The sequence below is a fragment of the Gorilla gorilla genome, chromosome 2 (genome assembly GCF_029281585.2).
Source record: "Gorilla gorilla gorilla isolate KB3781 chromosome 2, NHGRI_mGorGor1-v2.1_pri, whole genome shotgun sequence".
Lineage (NCBI taxonomy): Eukaryota > Metazoa > Chordata > Mammalia > Primates > Hominidae > Gorilla > Gorilla gorilla.
In genome coordinates, this window is record NC_086017.1 from 69,703,834 (window position 1) to 69,722,534 (window position 18,701).

General features: G+C 41.5%; 1 protein-coding gene across 11 annotated transcripts in view; it reads right to left on the bottom strand.

Annotated features, from left to right (window-relative positions):
* The window catches only part of FHIT (fragile histidine triad diadenosine triphosphatase), a 1,510,123-nt gene that overhangs the window by 109,205 nt on the left and 1,382,217 nt on the right, over positions 1–18,701 (bottom strand). For 4 of the 11 annotated variants that reach the window (XM_063703878.1, XM_055383483.2, XM_055383485.2 and 1 more), the window contains one exon: positions 8,902–8,959. The exons of the other annotated variants lie outside the window; for them this stretch is intronic. In XM_063703878.1, coding sequence (XP_063559948.1) covers positions 8,902–8,959 — 58 coding nt within the window. The remainder of the gene's footprint in view (positions 1–8,901; positions 8,960–18,701) is intronic. 11 annotated transcript variants of the gene reach the window in all.

Sequence of the window (18,701 nt, forward strand, 5' to 3'; positions counted from 1 at the left end):
TTCTGTGGGAATTAAGGAAGTAAACAATATAAAGCCCTTAGCTCAGAGTCTGGAAGTAATAGTAAGCAATAATAAGTTACAGCTTCTATTTAACAAGCACTTAGCTCCCAGGCTGAGTATTTTTTTTTTTTAACTCTCCTTTAATCCCCACAACCACCCTGAATGGTGGAGATTATGCTCAATTAGTGAATAAAGAAACTGAGTCAAGTGGAATTTCAACAACTCACCCAAAGTCACATAAGTTGCAAAAAGTCACGCTAATGTAACAATCGCAGTCTCTGAATACTGATGCCTGGGATCCTTTCAAATGTGGAGTTGATATTACCAGCTGCTATCGGGGACACAGCACTTCCTCTGAGGGGCACTGGAGTTCCTTCCACAAGGCATGGAATGTGTTCACTTTTTCAGGGGAAGCAGTTTTCAAGTTGGGGTTTGATTTGTGACATGTGAGATTAAATTGCAGCATTTCTAATGGAAAGGCTTCAGAGGGCAGGAATGAGCGATACACTGTCATTTCTCCATCTCTGCGTGAGGAATCTTGAGCACTAATGAGATCAGATATGTCACCGCAACTGTCTCCACTCTGCCACAGATTCCAGGTCAGAATATATTTTTTTAAACATTCTGGCCACTTCCCTGCCTACCTGCAACTCTCTACCACGTTCCTGACATAGAAGATTTATGATAATTTACCTTAGGCAGGGCTTGTAGTTTTATTCCACTAGGTTATCAAAAATGTTGCCAATAATCGCTTTCATATTTTCATAGGACAAGATTATTTATACAAACAAGCAACCTGAGAAAAATAAAATGATTGAGAGTTTTCAACTTGGAGAAGTGGTTAGCGGCAGAAAATGTATAAGGCTCAGGGTCTCTGTTGGCCTGATAAAACAGTGGGGAAGATATGCTGTTCCACTCTATTCTTTCCCTAGAGAAACTTACATATCGATTAGACAGGGAGGCCTCACAAAGATTCAAGAGTCAGTTTGTCCTATGAGCGTGGAAAACACCACTCCTGTTAAAGATTACAGAGTGACGTCACTTATGACTATGCTGTGCAAAATGCTGGGTTTTTTTTTTTTTTTTTTTTTTTTGTATCTTAAGGGGCTTTATGCTTGTCTTTGTACTATTGGTGCCTTAGGAAGGAAAACAAGAATGCATTTCTCAACATTTATGTCTGCAGCGATACTGGGAACTGTGAATGCTAACATATTTTTAAAGAGCTCTGATAGAGAAAAACCAGGTGGTGAAAGAAGGTAGTGAACAAGCCTGGATACAGAAAGGTTTAGAGTAGAACTTCCGGGCGCCACCTGCTGGTCCCCTGACACCACTGCCCAGAGCTTCCAGTTCCCCTAATCGGAGTCTCAGCTTTATGTCCAGTTGGCTCAGCTGAATATTATTAAATGATTTCTGTCTTCAACTATGCTTAGACACAGCCTTGGAGGCAAGTAAGTAATGCAGAGAGAGTAAAAGGGAGTGAGTAGATGTCAAGGAATGGTTTGCCCATTCAACATATGTGTGACTGTTGTGAAAGGCGTATGGGAGTTTCCCACATCATCTATCAGCAAAAAGGCATAAATGGTGATCTTCCTTCCTTTTCCCACCTTCTTTTTTTTTTTTTTTTTGAGATGGAGTGCTGGAGTGCAGTGGAGCGATCTCGGCTCACTGCAACCTCCACCTCCTGGGTTCCAGTGATTCTCTTGCCTCAGCCTCCCAAGTAGCTAGGATTACAGGCACTCGCCACTACGCCTGGCTAATTTTTTTGTATTTTTAGTACAGACGGGGTTTCACCATGTTGGCCACGATGGTCTCGAACTCCTGACCTTGTGATTCACCTGCCTCGGCCTCCCAAAGTGCTGGGATTACAGGTGTGAGCCATCGTGCCCAGCCTTTTCCCTTTCTTTCTTGGAGAGAAATGATAGCATCTGAGGAGGCAGGAGCGAGGGGTGTCTTTTGGAGGTGGGTAGTGATGGCAGCCTGCTCTGTAACTGAACATGCAGGGCAACGTGGGGAGAGGGGTGCTGCATGGATGGGGGCAGTGGTGTTTCTAGTGTGTGAGGAAGCAGAGCAGAGGATGAGATGTATGCAGGTGGTGGGCAGTGAAGGCTAATATTGAACAAATGCGTATATATATTGAGGATAATGGGAACCAAGTTTCTGTCAGAGAAGGTATTTATAAATGTGAAAGGGGGAAAAGACTTGGATTTGAATTGAAAATACTGATATGAATTCATGTGGCTTATGTGTAAACATATACACATACCCAGATATGGAAATAATAATAAGTGTGTGTTTGTGTGGACTTATATGTACATATTTCCTAGCTCTGTGTTGACTGGGTCTCAAAGCATTGACATCACAGGAACAATAAGCACGCTAAGCACCCAGATCTTGATTTCTAAAATCATTCTACATGGACAGGAACCAGAGCTGCTTGGAGAAGTGGCTGATTCCAAGGCTGGACAGGGAAAGTATAAGATGATCCTGGAGCATCTTTTTTGTACCAGAATATAAAGAAATGCTCAAAGAATGATGGGGAGATCTGGCAAGTACCAACTGGACCAGGTGATCAAGTGGGGATATGGTCAGTGTGGTTGCCTTCTGATGTGATATGCTGAGAAGAGCTCAGCAGCGTTTTTGTAGAATTCCTGCCAAGATGGCATGGAAGAATACATGACTTGAGTCTAATCATGAAGAAACAGTGGAAGCTCCAAAGAAAGAGTCATCCTACAGGAAAAAAAGACCTATACTCTTTAAGGCAGGAAAACATGAGACAGGGAAAGAATAAAAAACCATTCCAGGCTGGGTGCTGTGGCTCACGCCTGTAATCCCAGCACTTTGGGAGGCTGAGGCGGGTGGATCACCTGAGGTTAGGAGTTCAAGCCCAGCCTGGCCAACATGGCGAAACTCCGCCTCTACTAAAAATACAAAAAATTAGCCAGGCATGGAAGTGTGTGCCTGTAATCCCAGCTACTCCAGAGGCTGAGGCAGGAGAATTGCTTAGAAGCTGGGAGGCGGAGGTTGCAGTGAGCTGAGATCACGTCACTGCACTCCAGCCTGGGCAACAGAGGGAGACTCTGACTCTCAAAAAACAAACAAGCAAACAAAACCATTCCAGATTGGAGGGAAGTGATGAAAAATAATAATTAAATGCAGTGTATGTTTCTGTATAGCATCCTGGACCAAAAAAGAAAATGTCATCATTGAGACAGTTGGCAAAATGTGAATGGGGCCTGTGGACTGAATGGTAGTGCTGTATCAGTGTTGATTCCTGATTGGAAGTGTTTTTATAATAGTAACGAGAAGAGTGCTCTTGTTTTGGGAAGGTAATCAAACACCTGAAGAGTGATGGAGCATCATATCTGAAAGGGAATATCTATATATTGATCTCTCTGAATGAAAGAGAATTAAAATGTTAAAAGGTGGATAATCAGGGTGAAAGGATACCGCAGTTCTTGCTACCCTTCTGCAGGTTTGAAACAGCTTCAGAATTAAAAAAATACTAAAAGTGCTGAGCTCTGAGAAGAAGAAAATAGCATAAGTTTAATGGGAAAGTTATGTTATACATGATTAGAATCCTTCTTTGTTTTCTGAGAAGACACTTTGTTGGGAAGAACTGATGATCAGGAATGCAAATGAGAATGGCCAAAAGACAGCTAGCTGACTTACAAAAAGAAAAAGAAGATTCGGTGTAAAGAAGGAGAGAAGGGTGACCAGGTATGCAAGGAGAAAAACTGATTGCTAGATATTGAGAGAGAGTACTTGCAAACAAGCAAACAGTTGCCTTCTTTTCTTGTAGGGAAAAGAAGGATGTTGGAGAAAAGTTGAATAAATTTTGAAGTGTTAGGTGTAACATAATTCTTCTGTTATTCCAAATCACCACCCATAACATCCACACCCTTCATCAACACCCTTAAGACACACGTATTTATTTGTTTACCTTGTTAGTTTGATTTAATGAAAAGTATGAGACTGACTGGAGAACAGGTGCCTGGTGAGCACAGGGCAGTCAGTGTGTATCAGTATGTTTGTGTTTATTAAGAAAAGTGAGATAAAACATCTACATAAATAGTTCTAATACAGGGTAGAACAGAATAAAAAGGAGCCACCAGAGAGTGTCAGATAAGGTGTGAGGAAACGTCAGAAAATAGAAGGAAAAAGAATATTTACATTCCCCAAGCTCCTTCTCTGAACCAGAAGGTGGGAATTAGACATTGAAATAGCAAGGTATGAAAATCCAGTAACGATCCATGATCCCCCAGCTAGTAAATGGCAGAGCCCAGATTGGACTACAGGTCCATAGAACCCCAAAGATCTCTTTTTTTCCTACTACAGTGGGCTGCCTTGTGCCTGGGTCTGAAGAGAAGAGGAAGAAAGAGGGGATTCTGATGGACAAAGCTCTGTTGAGGACGTGGCACTGAGCAGAAACTTGAAATAGAGCTTGATTGGCTGGCAGGATGAGAAGAATGGACTCTTGGCTGAAGGGGAAGCAAGCACAAGCACACAGAGACGAGGAAGCGTGGGTGGTGGTATATAAGGTAAGTGCAATCTATTTCAAAGACAGCTAAAATACAAGATGACCCATTCCATGGCAAACATGGACACCAACACCATGTACAAAGATGATGAGGGTGAGGAAGATTGAGACGTCAGTTATACTGATTGGGAGGCTGTGGAATAGACGGCACTGGCAATACTTCTGTGCCCTAATGTCATTCTCTGAAGCTCAAGGCCAAACTGACTGGGGCCACAAACTCACACAGAAACATTTATTTTCAGACATCATTTAAGGAAGGCAACACCTAAAAGATGGAAGGGCTCAGTGCAAACTTCCAGGGTGCTATTTTTGAAAATGCAGAAACTCCCAGTTTGGAAATATTTTCTTAAAAATTTCCCCATCATTATTAGCACTTCTGCCGAATAATCACTAACTAAAAATATTCCCTCCTTGATAATGCACAGATAAGGTCTCTGCACTGAGGAGGAACAAGAAAGGAAGGTGATGAATTGCAAATCAATCATAATTTATGCAGATACTCTACTGAAAATCACATTCATCACCTTTTCCAAATAGCGCCACATGAATTTCCTTGAGTACAAGAAGTCTATTTTCATAAATTAGACCTTAATTTCTTTCTCTCATCAATATATTTTTATGCCAAAAGTTAAATAGTAAACAATACAGCTGAGGAAGAAATTATGAACTAGAAGAACATGAAACATGGTATTCAGAAGGAAAAAAAAAATAGTCAAATATATTTTCTGTGGCCTTTGCTTTGTGTTAAAGTGTGTGTTTTTTCCCCAAAGGATTATGTGATGTAATTGGTACTAGTTGGATGATGAATATAAACAAAAAATGCCAAATTATCACAAGATGCCTTTGGGAAAAAAAAAACAAACCTGCATCTGATGCTGCAGTGTACCCTGCCAGTATTTTTGAAAGCAAAACTGTACTAGTTCATTTTTACACTGCTATGAAGAAATACCCATTGCTGGGTAATTTATAAAGAAAAAGAGGTTTAATGGACTCACAGCCCCACATGGTGGGGGAGACCTCACAATCATGGTGAAAGGCAAAGGAGAAGCAAAGGCACATCTTACATGGTGGCAGGCAAGAGGCCATGCGCAGGGGAGCTGCCCTTTATAAAACCATCAGATCTCGTGAGACTTATTCACTATCACAAGAACAGCACGGGAAAAACCCGCTCCCATGATTCCCACCAGGTCCCTCCCACGACACATGGGGATTATGGGAGCTACAATTTAAGATGAGATTTGGGTGGGAACACAGCCAAACCATATCAACAATCATAACAGCAATCAGCCAGCTAAGACCAATGACCACCAGCAAGACTCACTTGCTATTTCTCTGAGTTATCTATGTCAAATGTCACCTTTTTTCTTAGCATCCCATTTGTAGAAGAGCAGACACAGAGAATGTCTCACAGGTCCCCATTCTGGGGATTATTGGCTGGGTATTTAAATATACTTTTCTTAGGCTGGGTTCCTCTAAAGCAAACCCTGAAGACAAGACTTTGAAGGCAAGTAGTTGATTTAGAAGATAATTGCAGAAATCACCACTAGTGGAGTGATGAAGTAAGATCGGGAGGGAAGAAAACGTGTGTTATTAAACATGTGATTGCTGTGGGCAAGAGGGACTCAGTTTCACTGGGAAACACTATAGATACATTTCCCAGTTATTCCTCCACAAGAGCAAAGGAGCCTGGGTACTTACTCACCAACTTCCATGAGTCATTGCTGATAACTGCTACCAAGGGGTGATGGGGTAGGATGTGGGCTGGGAGATTAAATTCCTAGCACTTTCAGGCTAGTTTGCACTGCACAAACACGAAGTAGACACCAGTGACTAGAAAAAGACAACAGCCAGAATGTAATAGTATTTAAAGATGGAAGCCAGGGGTCAATGTGTAGAGGAATAGTCCTATCCGAGGAATAGTCCTATCCAAGGAATACGGGCAGTACACCGCAACAGGGCCCTTTTAAGGTGAGATATTTAGAAACCTGGGTCAATGCTTGTCTCCATGCCAATGCAGTTACCCACTCCCTCTCAGCCCCAGCCACCCTAAGATAAAGTCTTAATGAACATCAGATGGACATTTCAGGGCCTGCTTTGTGATGCACATCACTCCTTAGACTACTCCAGTGCTCACTGATGTCCCAGATAACAAGTCCTCTAAATTATTGGTGGTTTGGTCTAATTATCTGCGGAAAGCACTCAAAACCGTTGGGTATCTCTGAAGGAGAAAGTCACAATGCTGCATAAGAAGAAACAATGCCTGCAACGGATAACTTATTTGCCGTCATATGATCCTATAGCATCCTACATATCTCCTTCCATTAGCATCCATCACATCTGTAATTATTTCCTTTTCATTATCTGTCTTCCCTGAGTGACCATAAACCCAACGAAGCCAGAGACCATGCATGATGATTCACAGCTCTACTCCCTGTGTCTAGCTCATAGTAGGGACTCACTCAATACTTCTGAATATGAAAACAAGTGAATGAATTAAGATTATTACCGTCATCCAGCAGGCAAACTGGATTACATAGCTAAGGGTCTGTTCTTCTGAAGTACCTGCTTATAAAGGATAAAAAAAGGTGCTCCTTCTTCCAGGCAGATGAAGCTCTGAGCCAGAGCTCATTGCTTAACCAAAGCATTGCAGCTTGAATTCAGCTCCTGCTCACCCATTGGCAAGGTGCCTGCGGTAGTTTTAAGAGCCATAAACAAATATTTCTAGCTTGTCTTCTTCCTGCTGAATGAAAAGTTTGCCCCTCCCTGCTCCCTTGAAATTAGATGTGGCCATGTGGCTTGCCATGGCCAATGAAGGAAAACAGAAATGATCCTATTCTAGGTGGAAGCCTTTATGAGTTCGTGCACAATTTACCATATTTGTTTCTTTCTGCCATGATAACCAGCAAGATCGCAGATGGCAGACCGTGATCGGCCTATATTCTTAAAATGAAGAGACATATACACAGTACCTAGCTAACCCACAAAAGGCATATGATATGGTTTCGCTGTGTCCCCACCCAAATCTCAACTTGAATTGTATCTACCAGAATTCCCACACGCTGTGGGAGAGACCCAGTGGGAGGTAATTGAATCATGGGGGCTGGTCTTTCCCACACTATTCTTTCGATAGTGAATAAGTCTCACAAAATCTGATGGGTTTATCAGGGGTTTCTGCTTTTGCTTCTTCCTGATTTTCTCTTGCTGCCACCATGTAAGAAGTGCCTTTTGCTTTCCACCATGATTCTGAGGACTCCCCAGCCATGTGGAACTGTAAGTCCAATTAAACCTCTTTTTCTTCCCAGTCTTGGGTATGTTTTTATCAGCAGCATGAAAACAGATTAATATAGCATGTTAGAAATATACTTGTATTGTTTAAATATTGGGGCTGTTCATTCCTGCAGCATATCTAGCCCACTCTGGCTGATCTAGTATACAACCCGCAGCCCTATATCCTGTGGCCCTGGGCAGGTTAACATGACTTGCAGTTTCTTTGTTCTCATGAACTGGTGTTCATGTCATACCCTCATGCATGCATTACCCTCTCTCTGCACACAACGTGGGCCTCTAAGAAGCAATGCTTTTCTGTGGAAGAAGGAAGAGGGGGCATTCAGACTTAACCCTTTCTGTCTAAAAGGACCTTCTGAAATTATATGAAAGAGAGAGAGAGAAAAAAAAAACATTTTGCATGCTGTTCATTTAGAAGGGAGGCCTAATTCTTTCACCTTCCTATAATCTCCAGAGCAATTCCTATACCCTCAAGGCTGTCTCTCCTGAGGGGGCCAGAGCTTCAGGCTCATAATTAGTTGTATTACTACTACTGTCACTGCTAATTAATGATCCACATTCAGCTTAAATTGAAAACTGCCCATTTCTGACTCCTCCACTCTATGTCAAATAGACGGTTCCTTATTTTCAAATTTTGTACTTCATCTTAATTGTATAATTTCAATTTCATTTAAAAAAAGAAAAAAATTAAACCAAGGAAGAAACGACATTTTCTAAACTGGTGAGTTGGGTTATCAAAATTAAAAGCATAAAAAATTTATACTGTGGGATTAGCATTATTATAGAAACACATTAAATCTTATATTTAAATACCAGTCTTTTAAACCATGGCTGTCACAGTGAAAATGTTAATAGTATTTAAACATAAATCCTTCTCCCCATGAAGTAAGAATCATTCATGGTGCAAGCACGTTAGCTATTCTATTCACTTTAGAGATGCTGCCTAGCAGAGCATTTTAATGTAAGCCTTGTCAGTGTTAATCCTAATGTCTGATGCTGAGATGTGTGTTATATTACTTTATGTAGCTGAAAAATGGGAAGCCTTTATGTCGGATTACAGGCTGAAATAACGACCTTACCTTGGAGCCAGGGCCTGAGATATAACGAGGTGCCAAATGGGATTCTAGGTCAGAGCCTCTGCAGGACATAAAAGGGAACAGATCTTTTATTAAGACCCATTCACTCACCAACAGAATGCTTTTACCCTTTGCAATCTACTTATGGCTCCTCTGCAAAGAAGAGTAACCAAGAGAGAAAGTCTTGATTCACAATGGGGCTTACCAGCCAAGCTTTGGATTCAGGCAGGCAATGGTGGAAATGTACCCAGCCACTCCTTCACCTCCACAACCAACAGTCTAGGGCTATGGTGTTCAAATTGTATTCATCAAATTCAGAGTGGGGAGCGAGAGCCTGAGGTTCAGCAGAGGCAGGGACAGGGAGAGAGAGCATCAAAGTGGATCCAGTGCCTTCTCCATCCTCACTGCATCCAGAGCAGTTCCCTTTACATATGTTTTATATACCACAGTTTTATGAAAGATGGCACATGAAATATGGTTCTCCTGTTAAAGTAACTCATTAATTCAACAAATATTTACCAGCCACAGACAATAAACCCCTGAATAAATGAGAACATTTCAGAGAGTGATAGATGATACAGAGACCAGCAAGCATGATGATGAGATAGAGAGTACCTGGAATAAGGGCCACTTGCACAGAGGACAGGGAAAGCCTGGCTGGGGTTTGGGGGGGAATCTGAGCTGAGTCATGAATAAGCAGAAACAGCAAGCCATGTGAGATCCAGGAAGAACCATTCCAGGCAGAGGAAGTGGCCAGTACAGACAGCCTAAGGCAGAAACAAGCTCAATGTGTCCAAGAATAGAAAAAGGGCAATGTAACTGCTATTGGGTGAATAAAGAGAGGCATGGAAAAGATGAGGAAGGCAGATCATTCAGGGCATTCCAGACTCAAACAAGGAGTTTGGGTGTCATTGTGCAGTGGTTGGAAGCCAATGGAAGGTTGACAACGGGGGCATGACAAAATCTGTTTTGCGGAGTTCTTCCACACAGAGAGTAGATTCCAGGCACAAGAATATAGGCTGGAGGATCAACAAGAAGGCTGTTACAATCAGGACCTGGAAGAGAGTTGCAGTGAAGATGGTGCAAATTATGTGGATCTGGGATATGTCTAAAAGTAAATCTGATGGGACTAAAGGATTACTTGAAATCACTAACCAGAATTTCAGAAGGGGAGGGTGGAACATGTGGTATGTGGGGAGGGAGGAGATAGTGCTTAGAAAGAATAGAATAATTGCCACTTCTGTAGATAGCTTCTGGCCAACTGACTTAGCAAAGAGCAGCACAATATCCTTGGGCTGAGACCAACAGGTTTGCCACTGTCTCTCACCGGCAATTGCATTCTTGCTTCCAAATCCGGCTGATAATTTAAGAAGGTTTTATGTCACCACTGCTCAGCTTCTTTTTGTGCTTTGATTACCTATTCTCATACAACACTTAAAGGTGGTCGCAGAATAATCTCTAATGTTTTGCTTTCTATGATAAATAAGGGGTTCGTGAAGTTCATTAACAGGGATTGCATCACCCTCCACCCTCTTTTACAACCACACCATAAAAGTAGCCTCTAATTAGTTAAAAGACTACAAATTATACCATCAACCAGACGTATGGCAAAATCTGATGGCTCTAATTATCTTAATAATCAGCAGAACCACTCTCAACCTAATAAGAGAATGAGTCATTAGTGGTAGTTTATGAAGATCACCAACATTCTCTTTGTTATGGAGTTTGTCCTTCCTGTGTTAAAATTTGGACACACTTTCTACTTGAATCTAAAAAGGATGATTTCTAAGAAGTTACTGAAGCAATGCAAGATCAAAACATAATAACCACATTCATTCTTAATCAGCATTACAGTGAAAGTAATTTACCACAGAACACATAATTAAGTCATAAATGAAATCTCAAGACAGAAATTGCTCCCCTTTTAAGATTTCTCATTGTCCATACACTCAGAAATGAGAAGAGGGATTTTCTCATTCTGATCCTAAATCTATCACTGAAATGATGACTTCACTTGCATTTATGCATTTTGTTTTATTTTGTGATTACTTTATCTCACTATCCTCCCCTTTTTCTGCTTGTGTGATTGCCTTAATCCTTTTATCTAGAACCAGGGGGAGTTCCATTAGCTTCAGCTTTTTGGTATGCCTCAGCCACAGAAAAGTATTTTGTGATTCAAAACTGTTCTAAAATTCAGGACCAAATATCACATATTATATACTCCCTAGACTTTTGAGAGTTTCACTCTAGATTATAGAGGACAAAATCGTCTCCCCACCTCCACCTTAGGGTATGTACTCCCCATCTCAAGTCATAAGATAAACCTATTGTGGTCAGAAGGCAGAGTACTCTAATAACCTTGTTATAGTTGAAGAGACTGAGTCCATGAAAAAGTTACGGACCAAGGTTATACACAGAGCTGGTGACAGTCTTGAGGCTAAAACCCAACGTTTTACTCTTAGCTAATGTTCTTTTGGGCTTAATGAATGAACTACTGCTGTGGAAATGTTGTTTTTTTTTTTTTTTTTTTTTTTTTTTTTTTAAAAAAAACCTTTCCATTGTGTTTTGCCAGAATAAAGACTGAACATGGCCCTAGCGGAAGAGCTAATTTCAATATCTTTAAAAAATGAAATTTTCTCAAATCATAAATACAGTCACCAAGTGTACCTTCTTTCTCTGCATTGCAGTACACCAAAATGCCAGTCCTCTCTACAAACACATTTTATGGATCCCAAAGCAGAGAGATTAATGTTGTTCCATTTCCTGTTCACAGTATAATCAGGACAAAGAAATAAGATTAGTATTGTGCCATTTCCACGCAGGAAAAAAAAATTGTTTTCTCCATGTGACTGTCAGTGTATGTCAAAATGATAATGGGGAATGTGTAATACAAGGTATTGCTACTTATCAATGGATTGTGAAAAGAAAATTAGCTGAAGCATCCCTTGATATAGAAAGCAAATATGAGGTCTTGAATCACACCATCCTGCTATCAACATGTTTTGTTACAAGTCAGTTTATGTTCCTCGAGTACCACGTGGTTTACAGTGCATTTCTCTGACAGCAATACAGAACCTCAAACAAATATTACCCTTGCCTCCAATACCAACCAACATTAAATACAAGCTCTATTCCTGAACTCAGTGGCATTCAGAAATTCAAAATGCTTAGATGCCCTCTCCATCGATTTGCTTCTCTGGGTATTGGGCTGACTTCCTGTTCATCAGGGGGTGGTGGTGGTGGCTGGAGGAGGAAGTAGATGGTTTTAACCATTTCTAGGTCTAATTACTCAAGCTCAGTGAGCCCACATTGAAGAAGGAGACGGAGAAGAAGAAAAATTCTCTTTCCTATTGTTCATATATAAAATCCCAGGGAAAGATTCTAATCAACTCTGTTTGGATCACATGCTTACTACTTGGGTCAATCGCTGTGGCCAAGGGACAGTGTAGCTTAATTAGGCAAGCCTGGTTACATTCCCATCCTGTGGCTTGGAAAGGGGGATACTATGACCAGTAAACCACCCCAAATCATATGAAATGTAGGAGAACGGTTATTTAGTGAAAATGAAGCACTATTATCAAAAAGAGTTGGAAGTTATACTGGCAGACAGAAACAACAACACTCCACTGCCTTTCAGATAAGTTTATTATGAAATGAAACTATGGCTCCTCTTTTCTAACAGACCGATTTTGTGATTAGAAGTAATAGGTTTTTCTCAACCAACAAGCTCAACTAGTTTAGCTCTTTCTACCAGATGAGCCAAGAATAAAGGACACATAAGGGTCTCAAAGATTGTGCTTTCTGACCTGCCCAAATTCTGTAACCATTACCTTTTCAGTAGGTGATACATTTCCCAACTTAGACTTCACATCATAGAAAAAAACCATCCTTCACTGAGTTGTATTTGATACCGAACGCCTGCATTTTCATGTACTAGTCATTATTCCATCTTTCCTTAAAGGATATCTTTTTTTTTTTTTTTTTTTTTTTTTAGACGGAGTCTCGCTCTGTCGCCCAGGCTGGAGTGCAGTGGAGCGATCTAGGCATACTGCAAGCTCCGCCTCCCGGGTTCACGCCATTCTCCTGCCTCAGCCTCCCTAGTAGCTGGGACTACAGGCACCCGCCACCATGCCCGGCTAATTTTTTTTTTGTATTTTTAGTAGAGACAGGGTTTCATCATGTTAGCCAGGATAGGCTCCTCCTGACCTCATGATCTGCCCGCCTCGGCCTCCCAAAGTGCTGGGAGCCACCACAACCGGCGAAGGATACCCATTTTTAAAATACCATTTCATTTAAAGTTACCAGATGAAAGCTGCCCACTGTAATTCCAGGGAAATTTTACTCTTAGTTTTCTTCTTTATGGTCACCCAAATCTAGATGATTTGAATTCTTCTTCTGCAGTAAAATTAATTATAATCATAGCTTCCAATTTTTAGCTGCTACTTATTGAGTGCTGACTATTCTTGGAATCAGCTATATTATCTTTAATCCTCATACCAGCAATTATTATCATCTCCATTGTATAGCTGGGGAAACTGAGATAGAGTTCAAAGAATTTACTCAAGGTCATACAGCTGAGAAGTGACACATCTTGGAATCAAACCCACCTCTATTTCACTACCAAATGCCTTCTCCTAACTATATACTCTACCCCTGCATCGCAAGCATCAGGCACCGAGTCTCTCCAAGGCTCTGTGATAAATACTACTCGTGTGTGACCTCATGTCACCCTCACTTTTCACTTGGAATATAAGGATTCCCATTCCCATGTCACAGGTGAGGAAACTGAGGCTTAAAGAAATTCATCAACAGACCTAGTTTGCCCTGTTAATAGAAAAGCTCAGGTAGTCTCACATTTTAATCTCTTTTTAGCCTCCTTTTGTTTTGTTTCACTCAGTTCAGTCTTAATGAGTCTTAATAGTCAAGAAAATAAAATCATAGTAAAGAAAACAACAAAGGTATCTCATAAGGACAAGAACTGATCCATCCCACTCCTACTAGGCTGGCTCCTTTTGGCAGTGGTGATTGCTTTCTCAGATGTCTTAATAGAAGAGTGAATTTGTGAAAGCAGAGAGCCCTATTAATAAGGAAGGAAGAACCTGCAAGGTGCAAATAACTAATCTCTTGTTGCTTTCCTGTTAAGGTACCACGCATATATGTCAAAAATCAAAACGAGGGAGCCCAGCCTCTAATATGAGAAGATTCCAGATTTCAAAAGAACTAGGTACTATTTGATAAACCAAATATTTTCCCTGTTATTGCTAGAAGCAGACACACATAGGCACATTTGCATCCTCTATATTGATACTTCTCAAATCATCCATAGTAAAGGGCGTGTGTGTGTGTGTGTGTGTGTGTGTATTTAACCTCTATTTATGGCAGTCTGATTCATGACCCTACTGTAAATGACTACTACATAGTTCATACCACATGTGACTTGCCACACAAGTCTGATCACATTGGAAGTGGTCTTTTCCTTGTTCAATAGGATAAGGCCACCAATTATATACTTGGACGTCATGGTGATTTCAAATTGCTATAAAGTTTCTTATCCAAGACTGACAACTTGCATTTCTTCAGGACTGGCACTAATCCTCCAGCGACATTTTGAATGGCCTACTCCATAATTTTTTGATACAGGGTAGCAAATACTATGCCTATAGTGGCAAGGAAGTGTGTACTCTGCTGAGGAAGTCGCCTCTGCAGCCACCAGAATGACATTTCTGAAGCCAGTGAGAGCAACATCAGAGAGCATCAACATTGTAAATACGTTTTGATCTTACAGATTACCTGAATTTTGCTGTGTGCACTATTAATAACTAATATTTGTAAGAATCTCAACAATTTTCAAAATGCTCTCTTATATATTAACAAATGTAGCCCTACTACAATCCTGTAACATAGTATCCTTACCCACCCCCTACACACATGCACACAGCACACATACAAAGACCACCACCTCCACCCCATTTTATAGGTGAGGAAAATGGGGCTTAGAGTATTTGGGTGACAAGGCTAAGCTCACATAATAAGTTTTACAGCCTAGCAGGAATAACACCAAAGTTTCATTTTATTTGCCCACTCCAAAGAACTGATAATGACAGCCAGCCAGGAAGCTACTTGGAGGCTGTGTCTGGGTTCAGTGGGTAAAGAGTGTTTGAGAGATTAGCAATGTCTGCAGGGTGAGACCAGATACACTGGATACCCTTGAATAGATTCCAATCCAGGTAGCCTAATTTCCTTTTCCACATCCTTTACCACTCCACATAGAGTTGTTTCTCACAAGTATCCACATTTAAAAGAGGTAACCTCCCAGAACAGAAACTAGCTGACATTTTGGAGGCAAAGTCTGTTTCTCTTGTGCACTGAAGACAAGAAGAGTCAATTTGTGATATGCGTTACAGAGATAATACATATCTAAACAGCGGTGATAAATGCATGGGAATTACAGGCAAAACCAAGGTGATACAAAGTTTCCAAAGATTAGATGTATCTCAGATTAAACTCTCCAGATTATACTAATCAATTACAGAAACAGGGCTGAGTGGGAGTAGTCACTGAAGCCACCATTGATGTATTTTCCCTAACCATTTTATGCGGGCATTCCTTCATGGGGATCTCCTCAAGTCACTGGAGTCCTCAACAGGGGAAAAGAACACAGCAATAGAGAAGGAGGTTAGGATCTTGGGCTTCATTTTGGGAGCCACAGTACTAAAACATCACCTCATGATTAGCAGATAAAAGGTGCCACCCTGGGCTCAGGCAATTACAGGAAGAAACAACCCTAAAGCAGAATTCACAACATACTGAGTTCATGAGGAGGGCGATGAGTCTGATGTGGGGACTGGCTTTTCTTCTTGGTGACTCAAAGACAAAGCCAGCAGTACTTACTTAAAACACGCCACATGCTCATGTTTATGTGAGGAGTAGAAGACAACGGCTTTGGTAAAGGAGAAAATTCACTGCATAATTGAATCTTTGAAATTCCAGAGGGAATGGCCTTTTCTGAGAACAATGTTATCAACAGAAGAATTTCAGGGCCAAATGCAGAGTTTTCCACCAGGTTGCATAGTGAGAGTCATATTTTGAATGGATATATAGTTTTTAAAAAAAAGAACTCTGAAGAGTTATGGATGTTTCTCAATATTTTTCTCAAGAAGGCAACAGATTTTGGACTCAGCAGATAACCCTTCATCCTATAGCTGTAGTGATGATGACATGATAAGCTGTGTAGCCTGAGCTTAGATGCAGAAGTGAATTCTGGGCAAGGGTCCCACTAACCTGTCTTCCCTGGGCTCCAGACCCACATCCCTAGCTCCTTGTTGGGGGCTCCAACTTGTACAGCCCGCACATCAGGCTCAGTAGGTACAAAGTTGACATATCAATTTTCCCATGAAAAGAGATCTTGTTTTGACAACACTAGTCTTTCGGTTACCTAGACTCAAAATCTAGAAGCAGCCCTGGTCACCTTCATCTCCTTCACAGCCTGAACTGAGTCAAGGGTCAAATCACATAGCTGGGTTAGAGATATTTTTGACACAATTCCTTCCGTACTTTCCACCCACTTTGAGTTGGCACTTGCTTAAGCACTCCCTGTTTTACCTCTGGACAGTGACAGTGCCCCTCACTTGTTTCCTCATCTCCAGTAATTCTCCATTCCAACCCATCCTTTAAACCCATGCCAAAATCACTTCCATAAAGCTTACCTCCACATTCAAATCTCAGTACTTTGCCAGGCACATGGTGGCTATTCAGCTAATATTTTCTGGATGGATGGATGGGTAGATGGACAATGTATTTACTGATCAATTACTATATGCCTGACATTGTGCTGGGTATTAAAGACGGCAGGAAACAAACCAGCTTCTAACAAAACACTTCCCTGCTCATGAGCCTTGAATGACCAATTAACATAAATGGCTCATTCCAGCATTCAAGCCCTTCTGCAGCACAGCCTCACTCTAATTGTTTCACTGGTCACCTACTCTCCCATCTGTCCTCTAGCCAAGGGTTTCTGACCTTAGCACTATTGATATTTTGAGCCAGATAATTCTTTATTGCAGCTGCTGTCTTCTGTATTACAGCATGTTGAGCAGCATCCCTGGCCTCTACCTACTTGATGCTAGTATCACACAGCCCCACTCAAGTTGTGACAAGCACACATGCCTCCAGACAATGCCAAATGTGCCCGGGGGAGAAGAGTCAAAAAGAACCCAATTGAGAACCACTGGTCTAGGGTGGGGCCCAATTGACACCCACTGTCCTAGGGAAATTATTAATAGTACTCCCCTTTCACTTTCACATGTGTTCCAGTTTAGAAGACAAACTAGATTGGTTCCCAACTTAAATCTCCTGAGACAGCAACCTTGCTCTGTTCTCACGCAGATTGAAGAGGAAAGCAACAAATTAGTATGAAGCCTTCAGCTTCCAAGCAACACTTTTTTTTTTTCTGGTGAACAGGTCTCCTCTTTAAAGATTCAACTTCTCTCTTCTTCTTTCAGCACATGCAGTACTGGGAAGTAAAACTGGCCCAAATGCTCTGCAGGGAAATGTGAGGATCATAAGCTATCCTCGCCTCTCAAAAAAGAATCACAAAAATATTTACAGCTTTTCTCAAAAAGTTTCATGTTCCAAAGATCCCCTTCCACGTCATTCTAACCCCAAATGCCTCAAAAAGAAGTTCAAAGCTCTCAAGTCCATCGATCCAACTTCTTCTCTGGCCAAAAAACAATTTCGTGCCGTGTGTTAATGCAAAGGGCTCATGCTGTATTCACGAAATGCCAAGACACCTGGTTAAAAAGTTCAAAAAAGTTAAAAATTGATCCATAATTTCGACTAGCATGGTAGTTCTCAAGCTTTACCGTTTCAGAATTCCCTGGAGTGCTTGCTGAATTGGAGGTTACTGAGCCCCAGTCAGCAGAGTCGCAGATTTAGTAGGTCTAGGGTAAGGCACAATAATTTGCATTTCCAAGTTCCCAGGTGATGCTGATGCTGCTGGTCCAGGGATCTAGAAGATGCCGGCTGCTCCCTGCTTATTCCCTCACAGACTGAAACGAACGATATTATGGGGTTAGGACAGTGGGCTTGGGAAAGAAGGGAGGGACGTCAGGAGACTTCATCCGGCTGCTTGCTCAGGTTTTGTGTTTTTCATTTTTTTTTTGCCAGTTAGTCAGAAGAAAACGATTTTACCCTGGCCTGTGCTGGGCACCATGCTAGGCACTAGGGATGCAGCAAGAACCAGACAGACCTTGCCTCCTGCTGTTTTCCCCTTTAGAGCCACAAGCTCTTCTATGGGCTCCAATTCCATTCCTTCTAGCACTCCCTTTCAGTTCATCAGCTGCTAATCAGCACCTTCAATCACTCTCCAAATCCCCAAAAGACAGCTTCCATTTTTCAAAAGCAAAGCCAAAGGGAAAATCAAGAGTTTTTAGAAGCATCTCCTATTTCGGCAAGTGCTTCCCTTTTTGACTCTGATCCATTTCATCAAAAACCCTTATTAGAGTGGTCCTTCCCAGATGCATCTTTTTAGTTACCTCTGGAGATAGGAGGTGCATCCAGTTTATTCTTTCTGCTCTGTTTCCTGTCCAGAGGAGAAGAGTGCTTTGATCCAACACTGACAACCACGTCTGCAGGGGCCTCAGACTTGCTTCCAGGGAACAATCACTCAGCCTATGATTTTGAATGCTTCTTTTGTCACTGTCACCAAAGCCTGAGGGAAAGCAATCTACACTCTGGTTGACCTCTGAGGCGACTGCCAGAGGTGCCAGCTGTTTCCCCTTAACTACTACTCACTGTTGAATGTC